Source organism: Aethalodelphis obliquidens, unplaced genomic scaffold, assembly GCF_003676395.1.
Source record: "Aethalodelphis obliquidens isolate GAN/ISIS:26980383/991018 unplaced genomic scaffold, ASM367639v1 scaffold10, whole genome shotgun sequence".
Taxonomy (NCBI): Eukaryota; Metazoa; Chordata; class Mammalia; order Artiodactyla; family Delphinidae; genus Aethalodelphis; species Aethalodelphis obliquidens.
The window spans coordinates 45720994-45747031 of NW_020837954.1; the positions used below are offsets into that span (position 1 = coordinate 45720994).

General features: G+C 39.7%; 2 protein-coding genes and 1 pseudogene across 9 annotated transcripts in view; 2 read left to right on the plus strand and 1 right to left on the minus strand.

Annotated features, from left to right (window-relative positions):
• The window catches only part of RBM25 (RNA binding motif protein 25), a 52508-nt gene extending 42249 nt beyond the window's left edge, over positions 1 to 10259 (plus strand). For all 7 annotated transcript variants that reach the window (XM_027111699.1, XM_027111697.1, XM_027111693.1 and 4 more), the window contains 5 exons: positions 2039 to 2363; positions 2741 to 3015; positions 3354 to 3452; positions 4473 to 4520; positions 8592 to 10259. In XM_027111699.1, the coding sequence (XP_026967500.1) occupies positions 2039 to 2363; positions 2741 to 3015; positions 3354 to 3452; positions 4473 to 4520; positions 8592 to 8684 (840 nt within the window). In that variant the 3' untranslated portion in view covers positions 8685 to 10259. The remainder of the gene's footprint in view (positions 1 to 2038; positions 2364 to 2740; positions 3016 to 3353; positions 3453 to 4472; positions 4521 to 8591) is intronic.
• Positions 10260 to 16697: 6438 nt separating this feature from the next.
• LOC113622548 (transcription and mRNA export factor ENY2-like) lies at positions 16698 to 17290 on the minus strand (annotated as a pseudogene).
• A 2181-nt stretch (positions 17291 to 19471) lies between these two features.
• PSEN1 (presenilin 1) overlaps positions 19472 to 26038 on the plus strand; it is a 78649-nt gene continuing 72082 nt past the window's right edge. For both annotated transcript variants that reach the window (XM_027111700.1, XM_027111701.1), the window contains exon 1: positions 19472 to 19603. The gene's annotated coding sequence lies outside the window, so the exon portion shown is untranslated. The remainder of the gene's footprint in view (positions 19604 to 26038) is intronic.

The following is a 26038-nucleotide window of genomic DNA, read 5'->3' on the forward strand; positions in this document are numbered from 1 at the left end:
AATATTACTATGTTTTAATTCTCTGATTACCAGTGGGTTTGAATGCCTTGCAGATGGTTTAATGGTCATTGTACTTCCTTTGTGAGTTGATAAATGGTGTTATGCACAGATTTTAAATTTTTGTGTAGTTCAGGATACGTACTTTTACTTTTGTTTTTCCTGTGTTTGTTTCATGCTCAGAAAACTTGCTGATGTATTCATCCCAGTTTATAATGCTCTTATGATGTTTATTTTTTATTATATTTTGTAATTTCAGGGGGAGTGTTCATTTTGGTTTAGGAGTTTGACTTCAGAATTCTCCCTCCCGCCACTTCTTCCTTTTCCTGTTTGTGAATACAGAAGTGACTACCACCTTCAGCCATTACCAAGAAATAAAAAATGATTATCTATGACCAGGCTGAGGATTTGAGTTGCCTCTTGTGTATTGTGTATACTATTGGGTTCTATTGGGTTGGCCAAAAAGTGCCTTTGGTTTTTAAGTAAAGTAAAAGACACATTTTTCATTTTCACCAAGAACTTTACTGAACAACGTATTCACCCTTTTGTTCGACCTACCTTCTGCCATTTTTCAGGCAACTTCATAATTCCATCTTCCCGAAACTTTTTATCTTTTTGAGCAAAGAACTGTTCCAGGTGCTTTTTACAGTCTTCCAGGGAATTGAAATTTTTTCCATTAAGAGAATTTTGTAGAGACTGAAATAAATGGAAATCCAAAGGTGCAATATCTGGTGAATACGGGGAATGAATCAGAACATCCCAGCCAAGCTGTAACGGTTTTTGCCTGGTCATCAAAGGAACATGCAGTCTTGCGTTATCCTGATGGAAGATTATGCATTTTCTGTTGACTAATTCTGGACTCTTTTCGTCGAGTGCTGCTTTCAGTTTGTCGAATTGGGATCAGTACTTGTTGGAATTAATCGTTTGATTTTCTGGAAGGGACTCAATATAATAGAAGGCTCCCAACCCCACGATACATACAACATCACCTTCTTTGGATGAAGACTGGCCTTTGGTGTGGTTGGTGGTCGTTTATTTTGCTTGCCCCACCATCTCTTCCGTTCCACATTATTGTACAGTATCCACTTTTCATCCCCCATCACAATATGTTTTAGAAACGGAACATTGTCATTACGTTTAATGAGAGAATCGCATGCAGAAATACGGTTAAGTTTTTTTCGCTTAACTTACGTGGAACCCAAACATCAGAGCGATTCACATAACCAAGCTGGTGCAAATGATTTTCAGCACTTGATTGGGATATTTTGAGTATGTTGGCTATCTCCTGCATGGTTGATTGTTCTCAATGTCTCGATTTGATTGTTATCAGCTTGAACTGGTCTACCCAACCATGGAGCATCGTCCAGCGAGAAATCTCCAGCATGAAACTTTGCTGACCACTTTTGACATGTTCAGTCAGTCACAGCACCTTCTCCATACACGGCACAAATCTTTTTTTGCATTTCGGTTGCGTTTTACCTTTCTTGAAATAATAAAGAGTAATATGCCAAAAATGTTGGGTTTTTCTTCCATCTTCAATATTAAAATGGCTACACAAAAATTCACCAATTTTGATGTCTGTTTTTTAAATGCACGCTGATATGACAGCTGTCACACACAGTCTAACAAAATTGTTTCGAATGAAGTTAAAGACAACTAAGTGCTACTAGAGCCAAAAAAACCGAACGAACCTTTTGGCCAACCCAATAAAATAAAATTTCTGATTATAATTTCTTTAATAACGATATAAAAACATAGTTTTTCATTTTGAATTAGCCAACTATTAGCAATTACCTTTGTTATCTCTGTAGAGTGTATACAGGCCACTGAAGAATGGTAATATATGTGAAATACTAAAAAAACATTTTGCAGAGTACCTAATATATCTATAGATTTAGTTCTGATTATAGAAGGAGGCAGTGTTTTGTTATTCCTAAGGAAGAAGAAAAATAGAGATTTTGTGAAAGATAAAACATAGAGCTGGTTGAATTGAAGATAGTTGGGGTCTGTTTCAGTTGATCAGGTTATTTTCTGGTTTTAGATGGAACAAGAGGCTGAGAGGCGCAGACAACCACAAATAAAGCAAGAACCAGAATCAGAGGAAGAGGAAGAAGAAAAGCAAGAAAAAGAAGAAAAACGAGAGGAACCCATGGAGGAGGAAGAAGAGCCAGAGCAAAAGCCCTGTCTCAAACCAACTCTGAGGCCCATCAGTTCTGCCCCATCTGTTTCCTCTGCCAGTGGCAATGCAACTCCCAACACTCCTGGAGATGAGTCTCCCTGTGGTATTATTATTCCTCATGAAAATTCACCAGATCAACAACAACCTGAGGAGCATAGGCCAAAAATAGGACTGAGTCTTAAACTGGGTATGTTTGCATTTCGTTCCTCCTTTTTCCCTCCTTTCCCCCTCTACCCGCCACAACTACATAAATTTTGCCTTAAGGGAAAAATAAATATGTACTGCTTGGTAGGTAGTTAGAAAACTACTTAAAAAAAAATGCCTTTCTAGCTCATGATTGTTTTCATAGTTCTGCTAGTGCTCCTGTATCTGCAGCTGCCCTGCGTTCTGAGAAGTGAAAAGTTAAATTTTCTAGCGCTTGTGATTAGTGAGTTATTTTTTATAGCTGGCATCTTTCTCTGAGGTTTGTGGAGGTATATTTACAGTGCTTTTTAGGCATGGTGGGTTGTAAAATGTAACATTTGAGAATTAAGTCATTGTGCTAATACAGTGTTTTTACTATAGGTGCTTCCAATAGTCCTGGTCAGCCTAATTCTGTGAAGAGAAAGAAACTCCCTGTAGATAGTGTCTTTAACAAATTTGAGGATGAAGACAGTGATGATGTACCCCGAAAAAGGAAACTGGTTCCCTTGGATTATGGTGAAGATGATAAAAATGCTGCCAAAGGCACTGTGAACACTGAAGAAAAGCGCAAACACATTAAGAGTCTCATTGAAAAAATCCCTACAGCCAAACCTGAGCTCTTTGCTTATCCCCTGGATTGGTCTATTGTGGATTCTGTGAGTAGCAAATTGTATTTCATTATTTTATTGCAAGTTTTTGGTTTTGACTATAGCACACAAACTCAGTTCATTCCGTTTATGACAAATAGGGGTGATAAGGTGGCTAGAATCTTGACATGGTCAATAATAATAGATTATTGTAGAAATTCTTTTGGTACCTGAGGTCTTCATAAATTAGAAGCAAATAATTTCGTCTCGATACTTATCTGTGTTAAGTCAACTTGTTAATGATCATACTGTATTTTAGCCTTAAGAAAAATTATGAAGTTATATAGGTTTTTTAAGTAAATGTAATAAAAAGCTCTTCAATTTAGTAACCATGCTTTATTTTATAGATATTGATGGAACGACGAATTAGACCATGGATTAATAAAAAAATCATAGAATACATAGGTGAAGAAGAAGCTACATTAGTTGATTTTGTTTGTTCTAAGGTTAGTCTTTTACTCTTTCGCCAACGTTTGTTATATACTTCAAAATGTTAGAGACTTTCTAAATTGAAAATTTTTACAGGGCCAAGTCAGTGATAATTTAGTTTTAATTACAAGAGTCATGGCTACTTAAGTGAACCCCTCTATACTATTTCAGACCCCACGCTGCATGCTTTCATTTCAGAGGGTCAGAGAGGACAGAATAGCTGGCTGCTGCCAATTTTGCTCTCTCCCTGCCCCTGAGAATGCTTTGCCACCCCCTTGTCTTAATGGTTAGAATGTTGCTGAAGTACAGTTGAGGTTTTGTGGAGACAGCCAATAGCTTGTCTCAATTCTTTTTCAGTCATCCATCCTTTGGAAAAGAAAGTATAGTGCCCTTCATAGCATAATAGTGGTGTTAACTGCCTGATTACTGTGTGCCAGGCTTCTTTCCCGGGAGGTACGGTGTTAAGCATTTTACAAGACTTCATCTTCTTCAAACCTCCCAACAACCTTAGGAAGTGCAGGTTACTAACAGTATCCCCATTCAATACATGAAGAAATTGAGGCTTAGGGAGAGATCGTGTCTTGACCATGGTTACATGATAAGTAGCCTGTAGAACTCATGCTCTTAACCACCAAGGTATACCACATCCTTTCATTGTCCCCTGAAGACAAAGTATTTCTATAAAGGAATAGCTAATTGCGTTTTAAGGAAATGGTATTTTTCTACCAGTACTGCTCTTTTAACATTAGGCATAGCTAATTTAAGTGACCCTTTCCACTTGTCATTACTGTAGCATAAACACTTATAAGTCTGGATTTGAATTAGAAGACAAATAATGTGATGATTAAGATCCCAGGTTTTAGTGTCAGACTTTTATTGAAAAGAGGGAGATTCTGGGAATTAAGAAATTTATAGAAAGGTTCTAAAGTCACAAGAAATTCTCATACTAGTTTGAGGGCACCTTAAAATTTTTTTTTTTTACTGTATTGCTAATGTTTTATTTATTTTCAAAGTGACAGTTATTTTTTTTCTCTTAGGTTATGGCTCATAGTTCACCTCAGAGCATTTTAGATGATGTTGCCATGGTAAGTTAGAAATTTACTGTTGTTAATATTTTAATTACACAGGGAGATCAGCTCAGTGCGTTGTGACGACCTAGAGGGATGGGATACGGAGGGTGGGAGGGAGGTACAAGAGGGAGGGGGTATGGGGATATATGTATACATATAGCTGATTCACTTTGTTGTACAGCAGAAACTAACACAACATTGTAAAGCATTTATACTCCAATAAAGATGTGAAAAAAAAATTTAAATTAATATCAGTGTGAACAAACTAACTTCTCTGAATTTGATTGAATTTCTCCTTGTGTTGGTTCCAGAATCTTTATGGGCCTGAATTAAAATTTGAACATGCATTAAGAGGTTAAAGGCGTTCATAGTAAGATATTATTAGACAACAGTAGAGTTAGGGTTTTTTTGTTTTTCTTTTTCCTTTGCGGTACGCAGGCCTCTCACTGTTGTGGCCTCTCCCGTTGCGGAGCACAGGCTCCAGACTCACAGGCTCAGCGGCCATGGCTCACGGGCCCAGCCGCTCCGCGGCATGTGGGATCTTCCCGGACCAGGGCACGAACCCGTGTCCCCTGCATCGGCAGGCAGACTCTCAACCACTGCGCCACCAGGGAAGCCCGAGTTAGGTTTTTTTTTATCATTCTCTCCCCTCCCCTGTTTTTGGTGTTTGTGTGTATAAATATAAATTCTGAATCTATTCATAAACTTAGAGACCATTTATGAAGTGTTTACTGGGTAGAGCAATGTGCTAGAAGCACAGAAAGGTGGAATATCTGCCCTTAAAGAACCAGCAGGGAAACAAGTGTACCAATATTGATACTGTAATATCCTTAGTATAATGGGGATATATAAAAATGATCATGGGGGCAGAGGAGATGAGTAGTTAGGTGTTGACGGCAGTTAGGGAAACCATCACAGGAATTACCATGTAAACTGAGACTTGAAGATTGTATTACTCTTTTGTCACTTGGGCAGGTGTCTGTTGGGTTGGCAGTAGTTAAACATCAAATCCCAAATTGCACTTAATTTGGGTATTAGAGTTAGTGGTTGTGGTTGCATTGATTTTGTGAGAAAAGAAAGGAAGAGAATTGATGGTAAAGGTGAGAGAGTGATAGAATGGACTGTGAACTCCAGTCTAGGAAGAAAAGGAAATAATATCAGAACAGAGTTGGCGGTCTGAATGAATCAAAGATTGGTGGTTCCAGTGAAGCTGTGGGAGATGTGTTGGAATGAAATAACTGGAAAGAGAGGTTTAGTTAGAGAGTAGAATGTTTAAGAATACAATTGGTAAATTAATCCAGATGATGGCAAGGTGCAAAGTATGGCCATGGGAGTTTCTGGGGCAGAGTTGATGTCATTGTTTAGAATATTAATGAACTTTAAGCTGGGTTATAACACACAGAAATAGAAATTACTGTGTGTTGGGACTGGGATTGGAGAGAAATACAAGAACCAGCTGCCAGAGCACTCATTTAATGTGGATGAAAGATTAGATATTTGCTAGACAGCTGCTGTTGGAGTGAACCGGTGGTGTAATGAGATCTCGCGAACATCAGTGGAGATATTGTTTACTAGGAGAGAAACAATGAAGATCCAGCAGCTTCCCCTCTCTTGTGGAGACTAAAGCTTTGAAAGTGAGGAGCTTTCTCAGAAGGCCACAGGGGTGTCAGGGTCTTTAGGGGACGTACCACATTTTCAATTAAGGTAAGGAGATGAAAAGTCTAATTAAAGAAGTTGGGATAGCATAAAGTGGAATAGAGTCTAAAGGGCAGAGTGGGAAAGTAGCAACAGGACGAAGAGTCAGAGAGGAAGAAGAAACGTCAAGCATGATGTGAGATGATGGGTGACCAGGGAAACTTTCATTTTGAGCTGCAATTAAAGTTGTCAGGGAGTGCCATAGGAGGGTGCCTAACTAAAAGGAGCTCTAAGGTCAAGATGTTATGTGTCCAAACACTATGTGATGTCTGAAGCCAGATAACATTAGTTTTCTGCTGCCTAGCTAGCCTAATGCATCTGTTGTCTAAAATTCCTGAAAAAATGTTTGTGAAAAGTTTGATGCCATAATTCTGAGCCTCAGATGAAAGGAGAAACGTGAATAGATCCCAGTCCTTTGGGATACAATCTGAACTTCCTTGACCTTCCAGCCTCTTCACAAAGTTATCCTTGAGTGAAGAGAGGGTTTTGTAGTTAGGCCTGAGTTAAGGAATTAAAAAAAAAAAAATCAGGGAATTCCTGGCAGTCCAGTGGTTAGGACTCTACACTTTCATTGCCAAGGGCCCAGGTTGAATACCTGGTGGGGGGACTGAGATCCCACAAGTCATGCGGCCAAAAAACAAAAAAATCAGGGGCTTCCCTGGTGGCGCAGTGGTTGAGAGTCCGCCTGCCGATGCAGGGGACACGGGTTCGTGCCCCGGTCTGGGAAGATCCCACATGCCGCAGAGCGGCTGGGCCCGTGAGCCATGGCCGCTGAGCCTACGCGTCCAGAGCCTTGTGCTCCGCAACGGGAGAGGCCACAGCAGTGAGAGGCCCATGTACCGCAAAAAAAAAAAAAAAAAAAAATCAGTGTTCTGGTTTGTGGCCTTGGCAGAGGTATAATCACTGTTGGTGAAGATGTCATGTGTCACTATTAATCCGTTTGATCTGTTGAAATAGTTTGATATTTAGAGTATAATTAAACTCTACTGCTTATTCGCGTATATTGTTTTTGATTATTTTCTGGCTCATTGTTGATCAGAGTGGGAGGAAACCAATTGAGTTGGTGTTGTCAGCCAGTTCTGGTAATAGCTCATGGACCCTCTAAATATTTCTTGAATAAATGAGATGGAAATTTTAGCTCAAGTAGTATTTTGCTCTTATTAGAAATCTTTTTCAAACTGTACCTTTCCTCATTTTATGTAAGTTAATGAACTTTGGTTGCATTTTTGTACCTGGGTTCAGTTCCTCATTAATTAGTGTTGCAGCGTAGTTCATTTTTTTTTGGCTGTGGGATCTTAGTTCCCTGACCAGGGATTGAATCTGCGCCCTTGGCAGTGAGAACGTGGAGTCCTAACCACTGGACCACGAGGGAATTCCCACAGCAGTTTTTTTTAAACTATGGGTTAAGTCTGGCTCATAGATGTCTTATTTAAGTTCTTTATTTGTCATCACTGAGAAATGTAAGGAAATTTCTCAGGAAAATCCATTTCTGGCTTGTTTTAGGTACTTACTGATTGTAATAATAAGCACTCTTCAAAGCACTTGGTACATATCAACTCTTTTAATTCCCACAGTAGAAGCAGTATGACATAGCTACTATAACCTCTGTCTTACAGATGAGAGAACTGAGGCTGATTGTGATTAAGTAACCCAACCAAGAATACGTAACTAATAAGAGGTAGAAGAGCTATTTGAATCCAAGTAGTCTGGCTAGAGATGTGGTTTGCTTAACTCCTAACCTGGCCTGCTTCTCCAGAGTCTTGGCAGCATTAGGCCAGATGCCGTTATGACGGTGGTACCCTGGAACTCAGTCATTGCTGCCTTCTGTAGAAGGAAACATGCTATTCCAGTTTACTGCACAGCAGCCCTGGTGTAGAGTGCCATGTATGTGTGGGTGATGAGGGCAGGAGTAGTGCAGTGGTGAGGACATGATGCAACTAACTCATACGTAGATAGAAAAAATAACTTGATTTGCCAAGGAGAAAAAAACCTTTTATTTATTCAATAGTCTTGTGTCCCTCGTGATGATAGTGTTCACTTTGTTTACTCTATCCCAGATACTATATTAAAACGCTACACATATATTCTCATTTAATATTTCAGTGTCACTTATGTAATAAGTGCTCAATAAATGTTAAGATTGTGAGGTTCTTGGGGAGGGGTAAATGAGATACTCTGTATTAAGTATTATGTAGTTACATAACCAGTTCTGTCTAAATTACTGTGTTCTTTATAACATTTGCTTTCCTCAGGAAGTAGTTTTTCAAGACATGTATAAATAAATGCTTGTTGGTAGATAAAAGCCTTTTTTATTCCAGTTACCTTGTTGGGAGATGCTTATGATTGCTTCTCTTACGTGTGTGACTGTTTTTTGTCTTGTTCCTTTTTTAGGTACTTGATGAAGAAGCAGAAGTTTTTATAGTCAAGATGTGGAGATTATTGATATATGAAACAGAAGCCAAGAAAATTGGTCTTGTGAAGTAAAATTCTTTTTACATTTAGAGTTCCATTTCAGATTTCTTCTTTCCCACCCTTCACAGGACTTTAATTTTTTTTTTTTTTGTCTTCAAAGACGTTTGTGAGATCTGTAATTTTTTTTTAATGTAGAAAATGTGAATTTTTTTTGTCCTCTAATTTGTTAATGCCATGTGTACTCCCTTGGTTGTAAAGACATCTGAATCCTACCATGGTTCTCTTTATACTCACCAGGTACAAATTACTGGTATGTTTTATAAGCCGCAGCTACTGTACACAGCCTATCTGATATAATTTTGTTCTGCTGATTTGTTCCTTGTAAATATTAAAATGACTCGCCAATTCTTTTGCAGAATTGCACTTAATATTGAACTGTACTGTATAGGCACCAACATGAACAATTTTAAATTGAAAGAATACCAGTCATACCTATTACCCTTACCCCCTTGATCAAAAATGGCAGGCCCTCATGATGGCATGGAATTTAAAATTAGAGTGTGAAAAGTAGCAGACAATCCATTCCTACTGTATCTCTGTATGAATGTGTTTGTGTGAATGTATGTATAAAAGTCTTACTTTTCCCTAATTTGCTTTGGAAGTTTCCCTGAAACATTTCCTAATTGAAGACTAGAATTGTAAAGGAAACATGGTATTGTGCCAACCCAAATGTCTGGGATAATTAGGTTATTAGTCTCCCGGAGTATAGTATTCTCTTGTGGCAAGCAACAGTTTGTTGAACGGAATGGGTTTTTCTGTTGAAAGCTGGCTGCGTCAGCCTCTCTTTTAAGGGAGTGTGAGTCATAGTGGTTTTCCCCCCTGATTTCATTGTTCAGGTATGAGGCAGATCCTTAGATTCTGGAGAGCTTTATTTAATGCATTTTTTGCACTAATTGGTCCTTAGTTTAATTTTGTACCCCTTTGTTTAAAAAAAAAAAGCTTCATTCAAAAAGCTTAAGTGAAAAAAATCTTTTTTAAAAATAAGCAAAATAAAAAATTAGGCAATTTTACAGACTAGGAATGTTTGACAAAATACAATAGGAATTTATCATGGCAATTTACAAAGTTTACATCTTATTTCTGAGGATAAAGTAAATCATTTAAAGCAGTTACCACTAGTTTTTTGTTTTGTAAAGGGTTTCTATCTTGTGTGTGTATATGTAGGCACACACCTTGTTTACCTCTGCTTATCAAAGTTTAAAAACATACTGATGGTGTTCTTAGAGACATACATGGGGCTTTCTTTATGGTAGATCAGAAATTCACCAGGGAGCAAAATTACCTGAAAATGTAACAAGTTTTAAATAGTTCTTAACAGAAATTAGGTGCAGCTATTCCTGTGTCTGAGTATTTATTTTTTAAAAAGATTGGGTGGGGGAGGGGGTGTTAAAAACATAAAAAGCATAAACTGAGCTTGAGTTACTAGATTTTTTTTAATCTTAAGAGGACATTTGAAAACACTGTTCTTAACATTGGACCATGACATGGTTCCATTATGTAAATATTTCAAATATTAAAAATGTATATATTTGATCTTGGGGACTCATTCTTTCAGAGTCTTGTTAAATAAATGGCATCATGTTGTAATTATGCGGTGCATACTAGAAACTTAACTTGAAAATATGGGCTGAATGTTTGACGGACTCAGTTTTTGAGTATTAGTAACTAAAAGTCAAAGAGGCCGTTTGCCTTATTTTCGATTAATCTAGACATCTGTGGAGATATTCCCCCCTTTAGTGTTATAATATTTTAAATTGTGGTTTCTGAAGGGAAAATTTTAGAAACATGCTCCTTACCATTTACAAATTCTTTTACTAGCCTTTTCTCAGATTGACCCCCAGCGTGACTCCCTGTTCAAGCAGTTTATTATGCCTCTCTTTTACCATATTATTGCTTCTAAGGCATCATATTAGGTTGTTTTTATTTAGCCAGCATTAGCATGGAAGTTTATTCAGGTAGATTTAATTTTCCTTGCTTGGGTCTCTTCTGCTCTTTCAATTACATTTACCTTAAAAGGGCCCTTGTGTGAAACCCTTGGGGGCACATACCATATACTGCGTAACACTTCCAGTGAGATTTGTGTCAGGATCCCAAATTTATACGTTAACACTTTTGCAGCAAAACAGGAATGATCACAGTCAGTGGGTTAAAAGACCTACTACATTTACTACATTAATAGTTTAATGTCAGTTCAAGTCAGATTTTGCCACAAAGGTTAAACTTCAAGGTTTTCAGAGTTCTTATTTTTCAGGTTTGTATATAAAGAACTGGACATGTATAAGCTGGCATATTGTAGTGTCAGGAAGAATACACATAAGAAAATTTTTACTAAATTGCTTGAACTTTCTGGGTTGTCTTTACCATTTGTCCATAGGTTAATTTCAACTTGGAAACCTTAGTTTAATCCATATTGCCCGTTCAGGTTGTTATAAAATTAGTTGAAAGTCTTGACAACCATTCTTGATGTGGCAGTTAGGAGGAAACCAATGTGCTTTTTCCTCATTTGACCCTGTAAATAAAATAATTTCAAATGTGTATATCTGTGTACAGGAAGAAAATGGTTTTTCTCAAACTTTAACATGCAACTGAATCACCTGGGGGAATCTTGTTAAAATGCAGACTTAGGGCTAGAGTGGGCCTAAGAGTTTGCCTTTCTCACCAGCTACCACATGTTGCCAGTGCTAAGTGATCCAAGAACTGCTTTGATTAGAAGATTAAAGTGTCTACTCAGTACTAGTATTTTATCCTAATAGATTGCACTAATGCAGCTTAATTTTCTTTTTAAGTTCATTTTAAGGAGAAAAACGTTTTTTGAGGCAAATAAAGAGGTAGGTATTATTTGTTTATGAACATGAAGTAGTCTTCCAAAAAGGTTGCCTGAGAACAACTCCAATATTCTAGGCTTTATTCCCAGCCAGCCCCAGCACATTTTCTCCTGAGAGAAGTTTATGTTGTTACTCACTCTGAATCTTATCATAGCACTTCCTGATATGTAATAGTAGAGGCCGATGATTATTTTGTGGAGAGTGCAGTTTCAGGTACTAATCAGGCATGGATACTAGATATGGTGGACAAACTGAGAATACAATGAGTTCAAGAGTCAAATTGTACTAAACATTATTAACATTTTTTTCTCCTTTAATATGAAGAAAAAAATTTAATGCAAATAAATGTAAGCAGGTATACAATGTGTATATGAGGCTTATTTACCCAGCTCTTTCAAATAAGTTCTATGAATGTTTCCACTTTCTACCCAAAAACTGCTGAAAGGTTTTATGTCAAAGTGGTTAACACATTTTTCCAAGTCATATTTCAGCCTTCTATTAATATGAAATGGAGAAATTGTTTTGCTTAGCAAAAGATGGTGAAATTGATTTGTGAATACCAGTAGCTAAAGAAAGGTATTAGAACAGGCAAAGAAATAGGCAGTCTAAGTGTCGGGAAGAAAACTAGGGAAATTCACACGTGTAGATTTTAAACCCAGGAATTATTACTATTATATTCATACTATAGACCAAGGTGAGCTTATAATATTTGATAAACTGGTAGATTTTTCGAAATGTGATTATGTTAAATTATTGAAATATTGTTTATTTGCATTTGAATGCTTAATTTTCATCTTTATTTAAAAGATTCTTTGCCTTTCATTTTATTACTTGACTCATACGAAGGCTAAATTAGGATTGGCAATCTGAAATGCCCAGGAAGAAAAGATAATTTCTATAAACAAAAATGAATAAAAATTTTTTTCAAGCCATGTTGTTTGAATTAAATGACGCTCTAAGTCTGCCTACTCTGCCTCATCATGTATTAGTTGGATAGATGACTTTTGGATTCTCTTGCACAGAGTGGTAGCTGAAATATTAAGCCAGGTAACCCATTCGTCTTTTTGTGTATGACTTACATTTGCCATTGAAGCACAATTAATATGTGCCATTCATGTTTTAAGCTAGATGGAGTGATAGACATAAATAAGATCTCTTTAGTAGCTGAGAGTCTAGTGGTGGAGAAAAAAATAATGAGAGGATCACTAATAGATATACAATGTACTATATGAACTGTCAAACTTGATGAGCTAACTTCAAGGTTGAGAGGAAAGGGATAGATAGTAGGAAGCTTGTCAGCAGAGGTAGTAATATGTAGAGGGGACCTTAGAGATCACATAGTCTCTTTCTTTTTTGGCTGCACTGAAGGGCATGCAGGATCTTAGCTTGCACCCTCAGCAGTGAAAGCGCGGAGTCCTAACCACTGGACCGCCAGAGAATTCCCAAGATCACATAGTCTTAACTACTCACTGCAACACTGCTAGTGTTCCTTAGGTAGGATATCTAGAGGCCTGCATATTGGATTCTATCTAATTCATGGTCTAGATCTGCGCTGTCAAGTTTTTTAATTCATTAAAATTAAATTTAAAACTCAGCTCTTCAGTTACACTAGCCATATTTCAAGTGTTCAGAAGTGATGTGTGACTAAATTGGATTTAAAAATCCAGTTTTTTGTTTGCAATATTCGTATTTCAAGTGCTCAATAGCCATATTTAGCTAATGGTTTCCAATATTGGGTAGACATTGCAGATTGAAGAACATTATTTTGACTAAAGAAAGTTACATTGGATAGATATGGTCTAGATGCTAATAGCCACCTAAGAGCAGAGGAAAGTGCTTGTTAATAAAATTCCCTCATAGGAAGCATTTTTAGCAAATCTTTGTTGAGGCAAAAAGTATTGTGAATTTAAAAATTGTTCTAAACAATTTTTCCTGGTTTTTTTTCTCATAACGAAAAACTAGAGAACACTTCACATTGTAGAATCTAGAAACTATGAAGGTTCATTTTTTTCCCGTCAGTTAAAAGATAATGGCAAATATACCCAGGTGAAGAGATTTGGCTAATTGTTAGAGCAGGTGGAAAAGCTAGATATTAAAGTTTCATTTTGAGTATATTCTTGAGACAAATTTTTTTTTAAACGGGCCCCAGGTTCTTTAAGAAGGAAATTAGATTTAATAAAATATTGACAGTCATATAGAACTTAAGACTAAAAATGCAAGATGAGTAAGCTAAAGCCAGCCCTTCATCTTGAGCTGTTCCAAATCTGAGCCAGATCCTTGCAAGGAATGAAAACGATGTGAGAGCTAGTAAGATAGAATATGGTCAAGCACCTAGTCTTGATGACAGTATTATTTTTCATTTTTCAATTCTACTTTACTCCCATAACAAACAGAGCAATGATGTATAAATAAAAGTAAACTGCTTTTATGTGGGAAGTGTTAATAAATTGGATTGCCTTGCTGAATCTATGGTGTAAAGAACTGGCCTTGAATCTTGACTTTATTTACTTGTGACTAGTGACTGCTCTAGCCTCTCTAGAGGCTCGAACAGCCCCTCTCCCCAGGTAGCTCTAACAGGTTCAGCACTGGATTTCCTTGCTGCTTCATCTTTCACTGCTTACTATTGATTTTTGCCACCATTTTTTTCTTTCTTTTTTTTTTTTTTTTTTGGTCATTTATTTCTCCATTCCTGCTCCCAAGTTCCAGACACTTCTGGGGAAAATATAAATACACCACTGCAGATAGTCTGGACCCTCTACTATTTTTCTCATTCTTTTACTGAACTTCACTTCTTAACCACAAACACTGCAGCTTTTATAGTTCTTAAACTTCCAGTGCTGGGACTTCCATGGTGGTCCAATGGTTAAGACTCTGCGCTTCCACTTCAAGGGAAACAGATTGTTTCAGTCCGTGGTCAGGGGACTAAGATCCTGCATGCTGTGCAGCATGGCAAAAAAAAAAACTTCCAGTGCTATCTTAGGTAGGTATGAATGAGTAAAAGTCATTTGATTTTCCCTCTTACTTGGCAAAAACTCTCAAGGTTAACAAAAGCTTAACTTTAAAAGAGTCATTTAGGCATATTCTCTCCAGTTTATGACATGCATCTTGAACCTTTGCTTTCTATAATTAAGGATGGGTACTCCTATCCAGAAGACCTCCCCCACTCATGTTTCTGGTTTGTAACTACAGTTTGCAGTTTCTTGAGCCTTGCTCTGGAGTTTCCATCATCTTCTTTCTTCCTTCAGGCTGGAGTAAGTTTTTAAACAAAACAACCTTAGGTCCTCTCCTTTTCACTACAGTAGAGATTCCACAAAGAGTAGCTTATAGTTATATGTACTCTCCAAAAATTTTTTTTAACATCTTCGTTGGAGTATAATTGCTTTACAATGGTGTGTTAGTTTCTGCTTTATAATGGAGTGAATCAGTTATGCATATGTCCCCACATCTCTTCCCTCTTGCATCTCCCTCCCTCTCACCCTCCCTATCCCACCCCTCTAGGTGGTCACAAAGCACCGAGCTGATCTCCATGTGCTATGCGGCTGCTTCGCACTAGTTATCTGTTTTACATTTGGTAGTGTATATATGTCCATGCCACTCTCTCACTTTATCCCAGCTTACCCTTCCCCCTCCCCGTATCCTCAAGTCCATTCTCTTAGTAGGTCTGCATCTTTACCATCTTGCCCCTAGGTTCTTCTGACCATTTTTTTTTCTTTTTTAGATTCCATATATATGTGTTAGCGTACGGTATTTGTTTTTCTCTTTCTGACTTCACTATGACAGTCTCTAGGTCCATCCACCTCACCACAGATAACTCAGTTTCGTTCGTTCTTATGGCTGAGTAATATTCCATTGTATATATGTGCCACATCTTCTTTATCCATTCATCTGTTGATGGACACTTAGGTTGCTTCCATGTCTTGGCTATTGTGAATAGAGCTGCAATGAACATTTTGGTACATGACTGTTTTTGTTTTGTTTTGTTTTTTTGCGGTACGCGGGCCTCTCACTGTTGTGGCCTCTCCCGTTGCGGAGCGCAGGCTCAGCGGCCATGGCTCACGGGCCTAGCCGCTCCGCGGCACGTGAGATCTTCCCAGACCAGGGCATGAACCCGTGTCCCCTGCATCGGTAGGCGGACTCTCAACCACTGCGCCACCAGGGAAGCCCTACATGACTCCCTTTGAATTATGGTTTTCTCAGGGTATATGCCCAGTAGTGGGATTGCTGGGTCATATGGTAGTTCTATTTTTACTTTTTTAAGGAACCTCCATACTGTTCTCCTTAGTGGCTGTATCAATTTACATTCCCACCAACAGGGCAAGAGAGTTCCCTTTTCTCCACACCTTCTCCAGCACTTATTGTTTGTAGATTTTTTCATGATGGCCATTCTGGCTGGTGTGAGATGATATCTCATTGTAGTTTTGATTTGCATTTCTCTAATGATTAATGATGTTGAGCATTCTTTCATGTGTTGGCAATCTGTATATCTTCTTTGGAGAAATGTCTATTTAGGTCCTCTGCCCATTTTGGATTGGGTTGTTTATTTTTTTGATATTGAGCTGTATGAGTTGCTTGTATGTTTTGGAGATTAATCCTTTCAGTCGCTTCATTTGCAAATATTTTCTCCCATTCTGAGGGTTGTCTTTTCGTCTTGTTTATGGTTTCCTTTGCTGTGCAAAAGCTTTTAAGTTTCATTAGGTCCCATTTGTTTATTTTTGTTTTTATTTCCATTTCTGTAGGAGCTGAGTCAAAAAGGATCTTGCTTCCAAATTTCTTAAGTCTCAGTAGTCTGTATCTCTTCATTCCACTGGTGACTGGTGATAGCCTAAATGAGACTCTGGCTTTTTAAGAGGCTACACCCTAGTTTACCTCTTAGCACTATGGATGTTTGCTCTCTATTTGGGACTCTTCTTTCTTGGTGTCTAGGATGTCACTTTAGCCTTGTTCCTCTAGTCTGTATCTTTTTTTTTTTCTTAACAAGATGGGACATATATTATAAAATATAGGAATTTAAAAGAGGCATACACTACATCCAAACAATCAGAAGAGGCTGCTTCCCTCTCCTCAATTGTTACTACAGAGATTTGCTTACTTAACGTTTACATACTTAACACTTAAACTATATTAGCTGCTTGACTTTTAACAAATCTGATGAATTATTAATAAAGTCCCATTTATTCCAAAATCCAAGGAAACTTCAAACTCATTCATGAGATATTTATTAAAATAACACATTTAGGGGGAAAAAATCTATACAATTGTATACATTACTGAAAACTGTATACCATCATACAAAAAAGGATTTTATTTTGGGAAATCAATTCCTAATTTATGGCAAGTTTTACTTTCAGAAATAAAACCACAAAACAACAATCTAATTCAATCTTAAAGGCTGCATGCTGAGCAAGGAATGTTCTTATTCTTTGTAGGAGCTCCTTTACACTATCAGGTACCAGGGCTCTGCATTTTGGTGTGATGTCAGCCACCAAAGTCATCAACAGTAACGTGTTCTAGTCCTTTTTCTTTAATAACTTCTTTGCAGTGTGACTTCAACTGATCCTTCCAGCCACATTCAATTAATTTAGCTCTCAGTAACTCTTTGACGCATTCTCTTTCTATCAACTTTTGGTTAATTGCTGCTCTCATCTGCGCATCACATTCTTTTCGGCTGTCCAGACCTTGACCCTCAGTAGCTCCGGCACCTAAGCACACAGAAAGCTAGCATACACATTTCCGGGAAGGGGTCTAGTCTGTGTCTTTTTACTGGTTCTTCCTCAGCGCTTTCTGGGTTTCCATATTCCTAAAAAGGTGAAGAAATACAGAAAACTAGAGGAAAATTTATCTTTAGTCCAGTAATTCAGCCACTGGTTGCTTATTAAATCAATTTTATTTCCTTTTTGCAGGAATGTGTTTTGATGTATGCATTAATGTTATGTCTTATTTTTTAATTAACAGGATTAGAATGTTTCTGTTACACATAATCTTCATAAACATATATTTATTTTATTTATTTATTTTTGCGGTACGCGGGCCTCTCACTGTTGTGGCCTCTCCCGTTGAGGAGCACAGGCTCGAGACGCGCAGGCTCAGTGGCCATGGCTCACGGGCCCAGCCGCTCCGCGGCATGTGGGATATTCCCGGACCAGGGCATGAACCCGTGTCCCCTGCATCGACAGGCGGACTCTCAACCACTGCACCTCCAGGGGAGTCCTTCATAAACAATTTTAATGATATTAGGTGAAGTGGGTGAACCGTCCTTTATTGTAGGACATCTAGCATTCCAATTTTTGCTATTAATAATACTCCATGAACATCTTTGCACAAAATTTTTGTATTGAGATTGTTTCTAAGAATAGTTTACCAGAATTTTAACACTTTCTACTTACATCCCAGATTGCATTCAAAGAGATTGAACTAGTTCACAAATGGATGGTTTTTAGCCTATGCTTGTTTGACAAATGTATTGAACTGTTTTATGTGCTAGGCATTGTTCTCAGCATTTGCAATATATGTAAACAAACGGGCAAAAATTCCTACCCTTGTGAAGTTTGAGGACGGAAGAGAGAACTTTTAAAAAAATTGTTGGGCTTCCCTAGTGGCGCAGTGGTTGAGAGTCCGCCTGCCGATGCAGGGGACACGGGTTCGTGCCCGGGTCCGGGAAGATCCCTACATGCCGCGGAGCAGCTGGGCCCTTGAGCCATGGCCGCTGAGCCTGCGCGTCCGGAGCCTGTGCTCCTCAACGGGAGAGGCCACAACAGTGAGAGGCCCGCGTACCGCAAAAAAAAAAAAAAAAAATTGTTTTTGGGGGGTGTCAACCTTTTTGTTTCCCCAACATTCTCTGTTAATAGAAAAACTTGGTACTGCTACTTCTGTTCTTAAATATAAAGTGTGTAAAACCTATTTAAAACCGGTCATGTATTCGAGGGGGGCAGAGAGGAGAGATGGCGCTAGGAATATGAAGGGTTATCTTGGGGGAAGAATTTAAGAGAAATAAAAAATCTCATTTGGCCAGATGCCATGTTATTGATTTCAGTTTTCTGATTACCTGTGAATTTGAACATTTCTCCATTGTTCACCTTTGGTTTTACATAGTACTCATTGTTAACTTAGCTTTCAGATGAATGTGTGTGTGTGGTATGCTACTTAAGGAGTATTGGTACTGTTTTTACAGCCATTTGAATGGAAAGCTGGAAGATGCAAAAATCAAACAACCATAGAGCAACTCACTGTGTACCAGATACTATGTTAGGTTTTGGGATTACAAAAATAACACAATTGGGCTTCCCTGGTGGCGCAGTGGTTGAGAGTCCGCCTGCCGATGCAGGGGACAAGGGTTCGTGCCCCGGTCAGGGAGAGGCCGCGGCGGTGAGAGGCCCGCGTACCGCAAAAAATAAAAAAATAAAAATAACACAATTTATGCTCTCTGAAAGCTTACCATCTAGTAAAACTGGTTCTTACACTTGGAGCGGAAGAATCCCAGACGATGTTTGTTTAAAATGCAGTTTCTCAGGTTCTCACCCACCAAAAGTTTTGATTTATTGGGTAGGGGATGGAGGGCACAGGTAGTTACAATTTAAGTTAGCTTCCTTTTGATTGTGGTGCGGCTGATTCGCACTGAGAAACACTGTACAAATAGGACTATAGAGAAATGAAAGAAACGTTAGATTTAAGATGCCAGCACTTGTAGGAGAAGCACACACTGGGTCCAGTTTACGTAGAAATTTTGATCCTCAGCTCAAGAGCAGTAGATCTCTGACAACCTCATACCGGTGCTGGCACCATCAGGGGTCGGCGGGTGCCGAGAGGGGAGCAAGGGTGTCCCTCCGGGTCGGAAGGCCAACGGGAACACAGGGTCTCCTCCTCAGTCCCCACTCACCACCGGAAGATCCACCCCCTTCCTCTGGTCCACGCCCCTCCGCCTTTGGCCCCGCCCCCCGGAGGCCGGTCACCAACGACGCCGGGGCCGGAAGTGACGAAACCGGTGAGGCCTTTTGGGCGGGGCCTGGGCCGGGCCGCTCCAAAGGCCGCGATTTCACATCGGAAACAAAACAGCGGCTGCTCGGGAAGGAACCTCAGCTGCTAGAGGCCGGTGGTGGCGGCGAGGAAAGGGTAGGTGCCCGATGGGGAGCTGGGGAGAGAGAAACACACCTCTCATCCGGTGCCGACACGGGTGGCTGCGGGCAGGGACGGGCCCTTTGTCGTTGTCCGGGCCGGGGAGCCGGTGTCCTCGAGAATGGGGAGCGGGGTGCGGTCGGGCGGGCACCAGGGAACCCCGTGTGGAGAACGAGTAGGGGCGGCCCGTTTCTCGGGCTCCGGGCGCGGCGCGCGATCAGGTTGAAGAGAGGTTCCCCTTCGCAGCCTTGGTCCGGAAGTGCTGGTTTCCCGAAGACATCTCAGGGCGCAGGTGCCTTGGGCGGGGATTGACCGTCTTGCCTGGAGTGGAGCAGGAGAAAGAGGAAGCGCCTGGCGCTGGGTCTGGTTGAGCAACTGTTGAAACTCTGCGCCTTATGCCCTGAATGTGTCCTTGTGCAGGGGAAGCGAGTGGCACTCAGGGCTAAGTTCCTTCTGTCTCAGTTCGGGACGGAATACAACAGGGTCTGCCTGATCGGGACTGTCACGAGGCATATATGTCCAGTGCTTTGCATGTATTTTAGATACTTGACGTTTTCATCCCGCTCAAATTCCTTTCAAATAAATATCTGCTTCTCTTGTAGGAGAGTAACTTAATAATTTTAAAAGCATTGCTTGCCTGCTTTGGACAAGATGAATAAAGTGTTCAAGGTTTACTATGTGAGATACGAATAGTATGCAAATTATGGCAGAGTACATTGTAAAAGTCATAGTATTCTCTGAAGTTTGAGGCAGGTAGAGATTACATCTGGTTAAGGGCATCTTGTTATTTACGTTATCTTTTACAATGGAAAGGTTTACACCCTCGGAGTTGAATTGAGGAGAGCATTATATCAGAGGGTGTACTAGGAAGAGGGGCCCTCTGGATGCTAAGGGTCCAGTGACCCAGTGTGCACATTTAATAACTGTTATGAAGGAGGATAAAAACAGGAAAGTAGATTGAAGCCTGTTGCATTTGGCTGATTTCAGTCACCTGCAAAAGCCAATTTCAGTTCTCCTTAACTCATTTGCAGGGTTCAGCCAACTTAAACCCCCTCCCACCTCCGTTTAATAACAAGCCCTTAATAATGAAAAGGAGCCTATTTATTGAGTGGATGGATTCCCTCACCTCTACCCGCCTTCCCCAAGGTAAAGTAGATGATAGAAGCGTCATCGATCATCAGCTTTTCCATTCGTCTACTCCTCGTCCTTGGGTAGATGGTTACCATAATTCTGGGCATACTTTCCTCTGAATGGATATGATCTAGTGCTGAATTTTAAGTTAATGGCTGCCCCTAGTCCTAGACTGCTGCGTGAATTTCCATTTGGGGAGAACTGGAGGATTGGAGTTGGTCTCTGAGAATCATTCTAGCAGGAAAGCTATAACATTTGTCAGCAAGGCCAATGTGGTCCTCTTCTCTCTCAGATCCAGGTTGCCTCTGCTCCTGCTCTCCCACTACTGTTACATCAGGTTGCAGGGAGAGACTTCTTTTGGATGTACTCTGAAAAACCTTTCAGAGCCCGCTAATACTGCCTCTCCTTCATGTGATATATGCCAGGCAGATTTGGAAGGTGTTTTGAGCTTTGCTTTTCATAAGTTTTGTGATAAGAACTTTGCTTTAGGTACGTGGGGGCTAGAATGGATAAGAGATTTGAGGTGACTTTTGCATAATACGGGTGAGATATAATGAAAATTTGACCTTTGGTAGTGGCAGAAGCTTAGAAAGAAGAATATCATTATGAAGAGGACATAACAGCCAATTGAGGCGCAAGGAGTAAAGTGTAAAGTTGACTAGGAGGCTTTAAGTTTAGAGAATGGGGGAGACGATTACAGAAATAAGGAAGTTAGAGGCAAAGAACTAGTCTAGAGAGGAAGATGATGAGGAAACAGTTTGGAAGTCTCACTTTTGAAGTGCCAGCAGTTAAATATCCCATGGACAGGCCTGGAGCTGTAAACATGGGTCACTTAAACAGACTTAGCAGCTGATGTTGGAGCAGTGGAGGAGATGCCTAAGGAAAGAGGGGGGACAAGGAAGCCCAGGCAGAGCCTTAGGAACACTTATAATGGGGGGGTGGAAGAGGATGAGGAACCAGCTGAGGGGAATGAGTGGTGGGAGGAGAACCTCCATAGTGCAGTGTCATAAAAACTGAGGAAGGGAGGGAAGCTTCAGGAAGGAAAAGGTTGTCAGGGATTTTCAGTATTAAGCCTGTTTGTAGGAGAGAAAACCTGAAGCTTTAGAGCAGTACTGTCCATTAGAAACATAATGTGAGCTACAAAGGTTAATTTTACATTTTCTAATGAGCAAAAATTTTTGAGATAGAAATAGGTAAAATTAACTTGAATGATATATTTTATATAACCCAATACATTTAAAATATTTTTATTTCAACATGTAATTAATGTAAAAACATACTTGTCTGTCTTCCCCTCTAGATAGTAAGCTCCTTAGGTGAACAGAAGCATCATCTGATTCACTGGCACCCCTGGTACCTATCACAGTGTATGGTTATGTAGAAGAAGCCCAATAAGTGTTTGTTGATTAAAGGATATTAATATTTGGTTTTCACAATGCCTTGTACAGTTCCTTAAGTTGATCTAAAGCAAATGAGAGAATGCAAGTATTGCTGAGTATAGTCAATGATTTACAAATTAATTAAGTGTGAATAGTCATTTTCTTCATTAAAGATTAGTTGTGTTCTACCCATTTCCACAACAAATTTGATACAATGACTCAGGGTAATTATATCTTCCATGTAGAAATTAAATTTGGGGGGGAAAAGAATCTATAATAATACAGAACCATGGTCCCATATCCACAATTCTCAAATCCAAAAGCTCCTGAAAAAAGTGAAAGGATAAGCAACACTCTTTGGGTTTCACTGTCTCCCATCACCCTCAGATGGGACCATCTAGTTGCAGGAAAACAGGCTCAGGGCTCACACTGATTCTGCATTATGGTCAGTTGTATAATTATTTCATTATATAGAAATAAAGTGCACAATAAATGTAATGCGCTTGAACCATCTTGAAACCATCCCCCCGCCCCCGGTCCTTGGAAAAGTTGTCTTCCACGAAACCGGTCCCTGGTGCCAAAAAGGTTGTGGACTGCTGCCTTAGAGCATTAGCTCTCGGTCTGCTTAAAGGGGACAGCTAAGACAATTCTGCTTTGCTTGTCTTGTTCTGGGGCCCAGGCTGAAGGGGCAGTGGCTACCCAAAGTAAGTTCTTCATGAGGGAACAGCAGAAGTACAGAAGGCAAGGCCACCTGCACGAGCACAGTTTAACTGTCTGTGCCACATCTGCCAAAATCCCATCGACCAAAGCAAGTCATAAGATTGTGCCCAAAGGCCTGGAGTGGGTAGTAGACTGCACCTACCTTGAGGCCAAAGCAAGTCACAGAGCCAAGCTCAACATCACTGGAGAGAAGTATTCCTCCCTTGGGGATGCTGGGGGAGGGAGTGAATATTTGCTGAATAATAATCTAATCTACCACAGATGGTTCACAGAAGTAGAGTGGGAAGGAAGGAGGGAAAAAAAATCACCAAATAGGATGTATCACTATCCTTGCTCTTTTTAGAGCCTACCACTTTCACAAAGCCTCTTGTAGGGCTGGGGAAATTATTTGCTCCTGGCCTCTTAAAATTCTGAGGGTCTTTCTAGGCTGTATTCCTGAAGTTTTAAATTAATTTCAAGTTATTTTTATTTATTTTAATTTGTTACCTTGGATGGGCTTCCCTGGCAGTCCAATGGTTAAGACTCCGCACTTCCAGTGCAGGGGGCACAGGTTCAATCCCTGATCAGGGAACTAAGATCCCACATGCCGCGTGGCATGACCAAAAGAAAAAAAAAATTGCTACCTTGGGATGTAGTGAGAGACAGAAATGTACTTTTCTGTTGGTGTTTCCTTAAATGGAATTTTTAATAAGCTCCTTTTTGGGATTTTAAACACTGCTCCTGTGATACTTTTCGAAGTGCTGATGGATAGGTTTTCTGGCTAGACAGACTTTTCTGTTCAGCACATCTGAACTTCGAGATTATTTGTATTCTCTTGGAGCTTTTTTTTAGTCTTCGTATATAATAAAAAGAAATTGTAGTTGCCCATCAGAGAAGGATTTTTTTTTCCCTTTTGTCTGATTGAGCAAGTGTCTTGAGAAAAAAGGAATGGGTGGCAGTGAATTGGAGTGTTGTGCTGTATCAGTCTCAGAAAATCCTTAGCAGTTGGCCAGAGAGAGAAAACACCAAAATCTACTTACATTCCTACTCCCACTCCCTATGCAATCCAGGTCACATGAAAGATCCTCACTTCCCAACAACTATCTTTTCTTGCTCTCAGGGCACTGTTAAGAATGTTACAAAGTCCACTGGTGTCTTTTGCCACGCTGCGGGAACAGTGGGTCCGGGAACAGTGGGTCGTTGGCTTTCTCCGTGCAGTCATCAATTGTTTTCAGCTGTTACTGGACCAGAATCAAATCCAGCTTTGCCTGCCCCTTTCTTTGTACCAACAATGATTGTCTGTTCACCAGACCTGACTGAAGACCTAGCTAACCCTGTTGCCTACCTTTGCTTCCTACTAAGCTCCATGTAAAGAGCAGCTCTTCCAGGGAGCGTCACCCTGCAGCATTGTGTAGTGGAGGCATGAGCTTTCTCCTGTTGAACTGGCAAACACCTGGGCTGGGCATCAGAAGATCTGGGTTCTGGAACTGGTGTTACTTGCCTCATAATTGTACACTGACAAATTCTTTCACCTTGCCTGAGCCTTAGTGTTTTACATGTAAATACAGATGTGTCTTTTAAATACAGTCGTCCCTTGTGGTTGAGGGGGTGGGGGTGGAGGAGAAGTGGTTTCAGGACTCCCTCCACCCCCCACCCCCATGGGCACCAAAATCCTCAGATGCTCAAGTCCCTTATATAAAATGGCATAGTATTTGCATGTAGTCTACACACATCCTCCTGTATACTTTAAATCATCTCTAGATTACTTATAATACCTAATACAATGAAATGGTATGTATATAGTTGTAAATACAATGGAAATACTATTGTAATTATTTGCTGGCACAAGCAAATTAGGTTTTACTTAATTTTGGAATTTTTTTCAAATATTTTTGATCTGCAGTTGGTTCAGTCTGGGTCGACTGTAGTATTGGAATATGTTAAAGTGACTACTGTATTATAGATGATTCTTACAAGATTCGTCTGAGAAAGCTCTAATATGATAATCAGTTTGTGTGATTTCTTTTAATAGTTGGACAGATCCTATAAGCATAAGATTAATAATGGGAACCACTTAAATTAAAATGACCAGATTCTCATTATAGCTTATCTTTAAAAAAAAAAAAAAAGAAGTACCAGGACTGTTATATTGGGAATGCTTTTGAAACTAGTTTTTTTCTTTAATAAATTTATTTTATTTTATTTATTTTATTTTTGGCTGTGTTGTGTCTTCATTGCTGCACACGGGCTTTTCTCTGGTTGTGGCGAGCGGGGGCTACTCTTCGTTGCCATGTGCAGGCTTCTCATTGCGATGGCTTCTCTTGTTGTAGAGCACGGGCTTCAGTAGTTGTGGTGCCCAGGCTCAGTAGTTGTGGCTCGCGGGCTCTAGAGCACAGGCTCAGTAGCTGTGGCGCGTGGGCTTAGTTGCTTGGCAGCATGTGGGATCATCCTAGACCAAGGCTCGAACCCGTGTCCCCTGAATTGGCAGGTGGATTCCCAACCACTACGCCACCAGGAAAGCCCTGGCACTAGTTTTTAATTTCTAGTTAGACCAGTTATTGAAGTTTAAGATCTCATTTACTACTTTTTTTTTTAAGATCTCATTTATGTCAAAGCAATAGTTTTACTAGTAATAAAAATCAGCTCAGTGTGTCTTAATGCTCACTGTTATAAACTCCTAGATGGCAGGGATGAAATTTTATATAGAGGCAAAGTAGTGTAATATGTGAACCTTTGCTTTGCTCCTTTGCTTGCTGAATGTGACTTTGGGCACGTTCATGAACTTCTGTGTGCCACGTTGTTTTCATCTGTAAAATGGGTAAAGTGAACATAATTAATTAAATCCTCTCAGTGTCTGTCTTTGAGTTTTGATATAAGTAGACAGCCAGTAAACTCCTGTTTAGTGAATGAACAATCACTTTTCTTCTGCTCATGTTGTACCTGTAAATGTACTACACTTTATTTACTTTTTATTTATTTTTGCCTGCAGCGCCTTTTCTTGCCTTTTGCTTGTTTCATTTGGCTAACACTGTCTTGCTTACTTGGTTTTGTTTCTGAGGGATTGTATGAGAATATCAGTGACAGATTTCTAAGGGTTTTTTTGTAATAGAGCTGTACTTTAAATGACGTGGTATAGTCTTCAGAGCAGCCAGTGGAGGTAACCAGTTACAACTTTTTCTGTTTGCCATCCTGTGGCATTTCTGCATTAGCTGAGGTAGTAGGT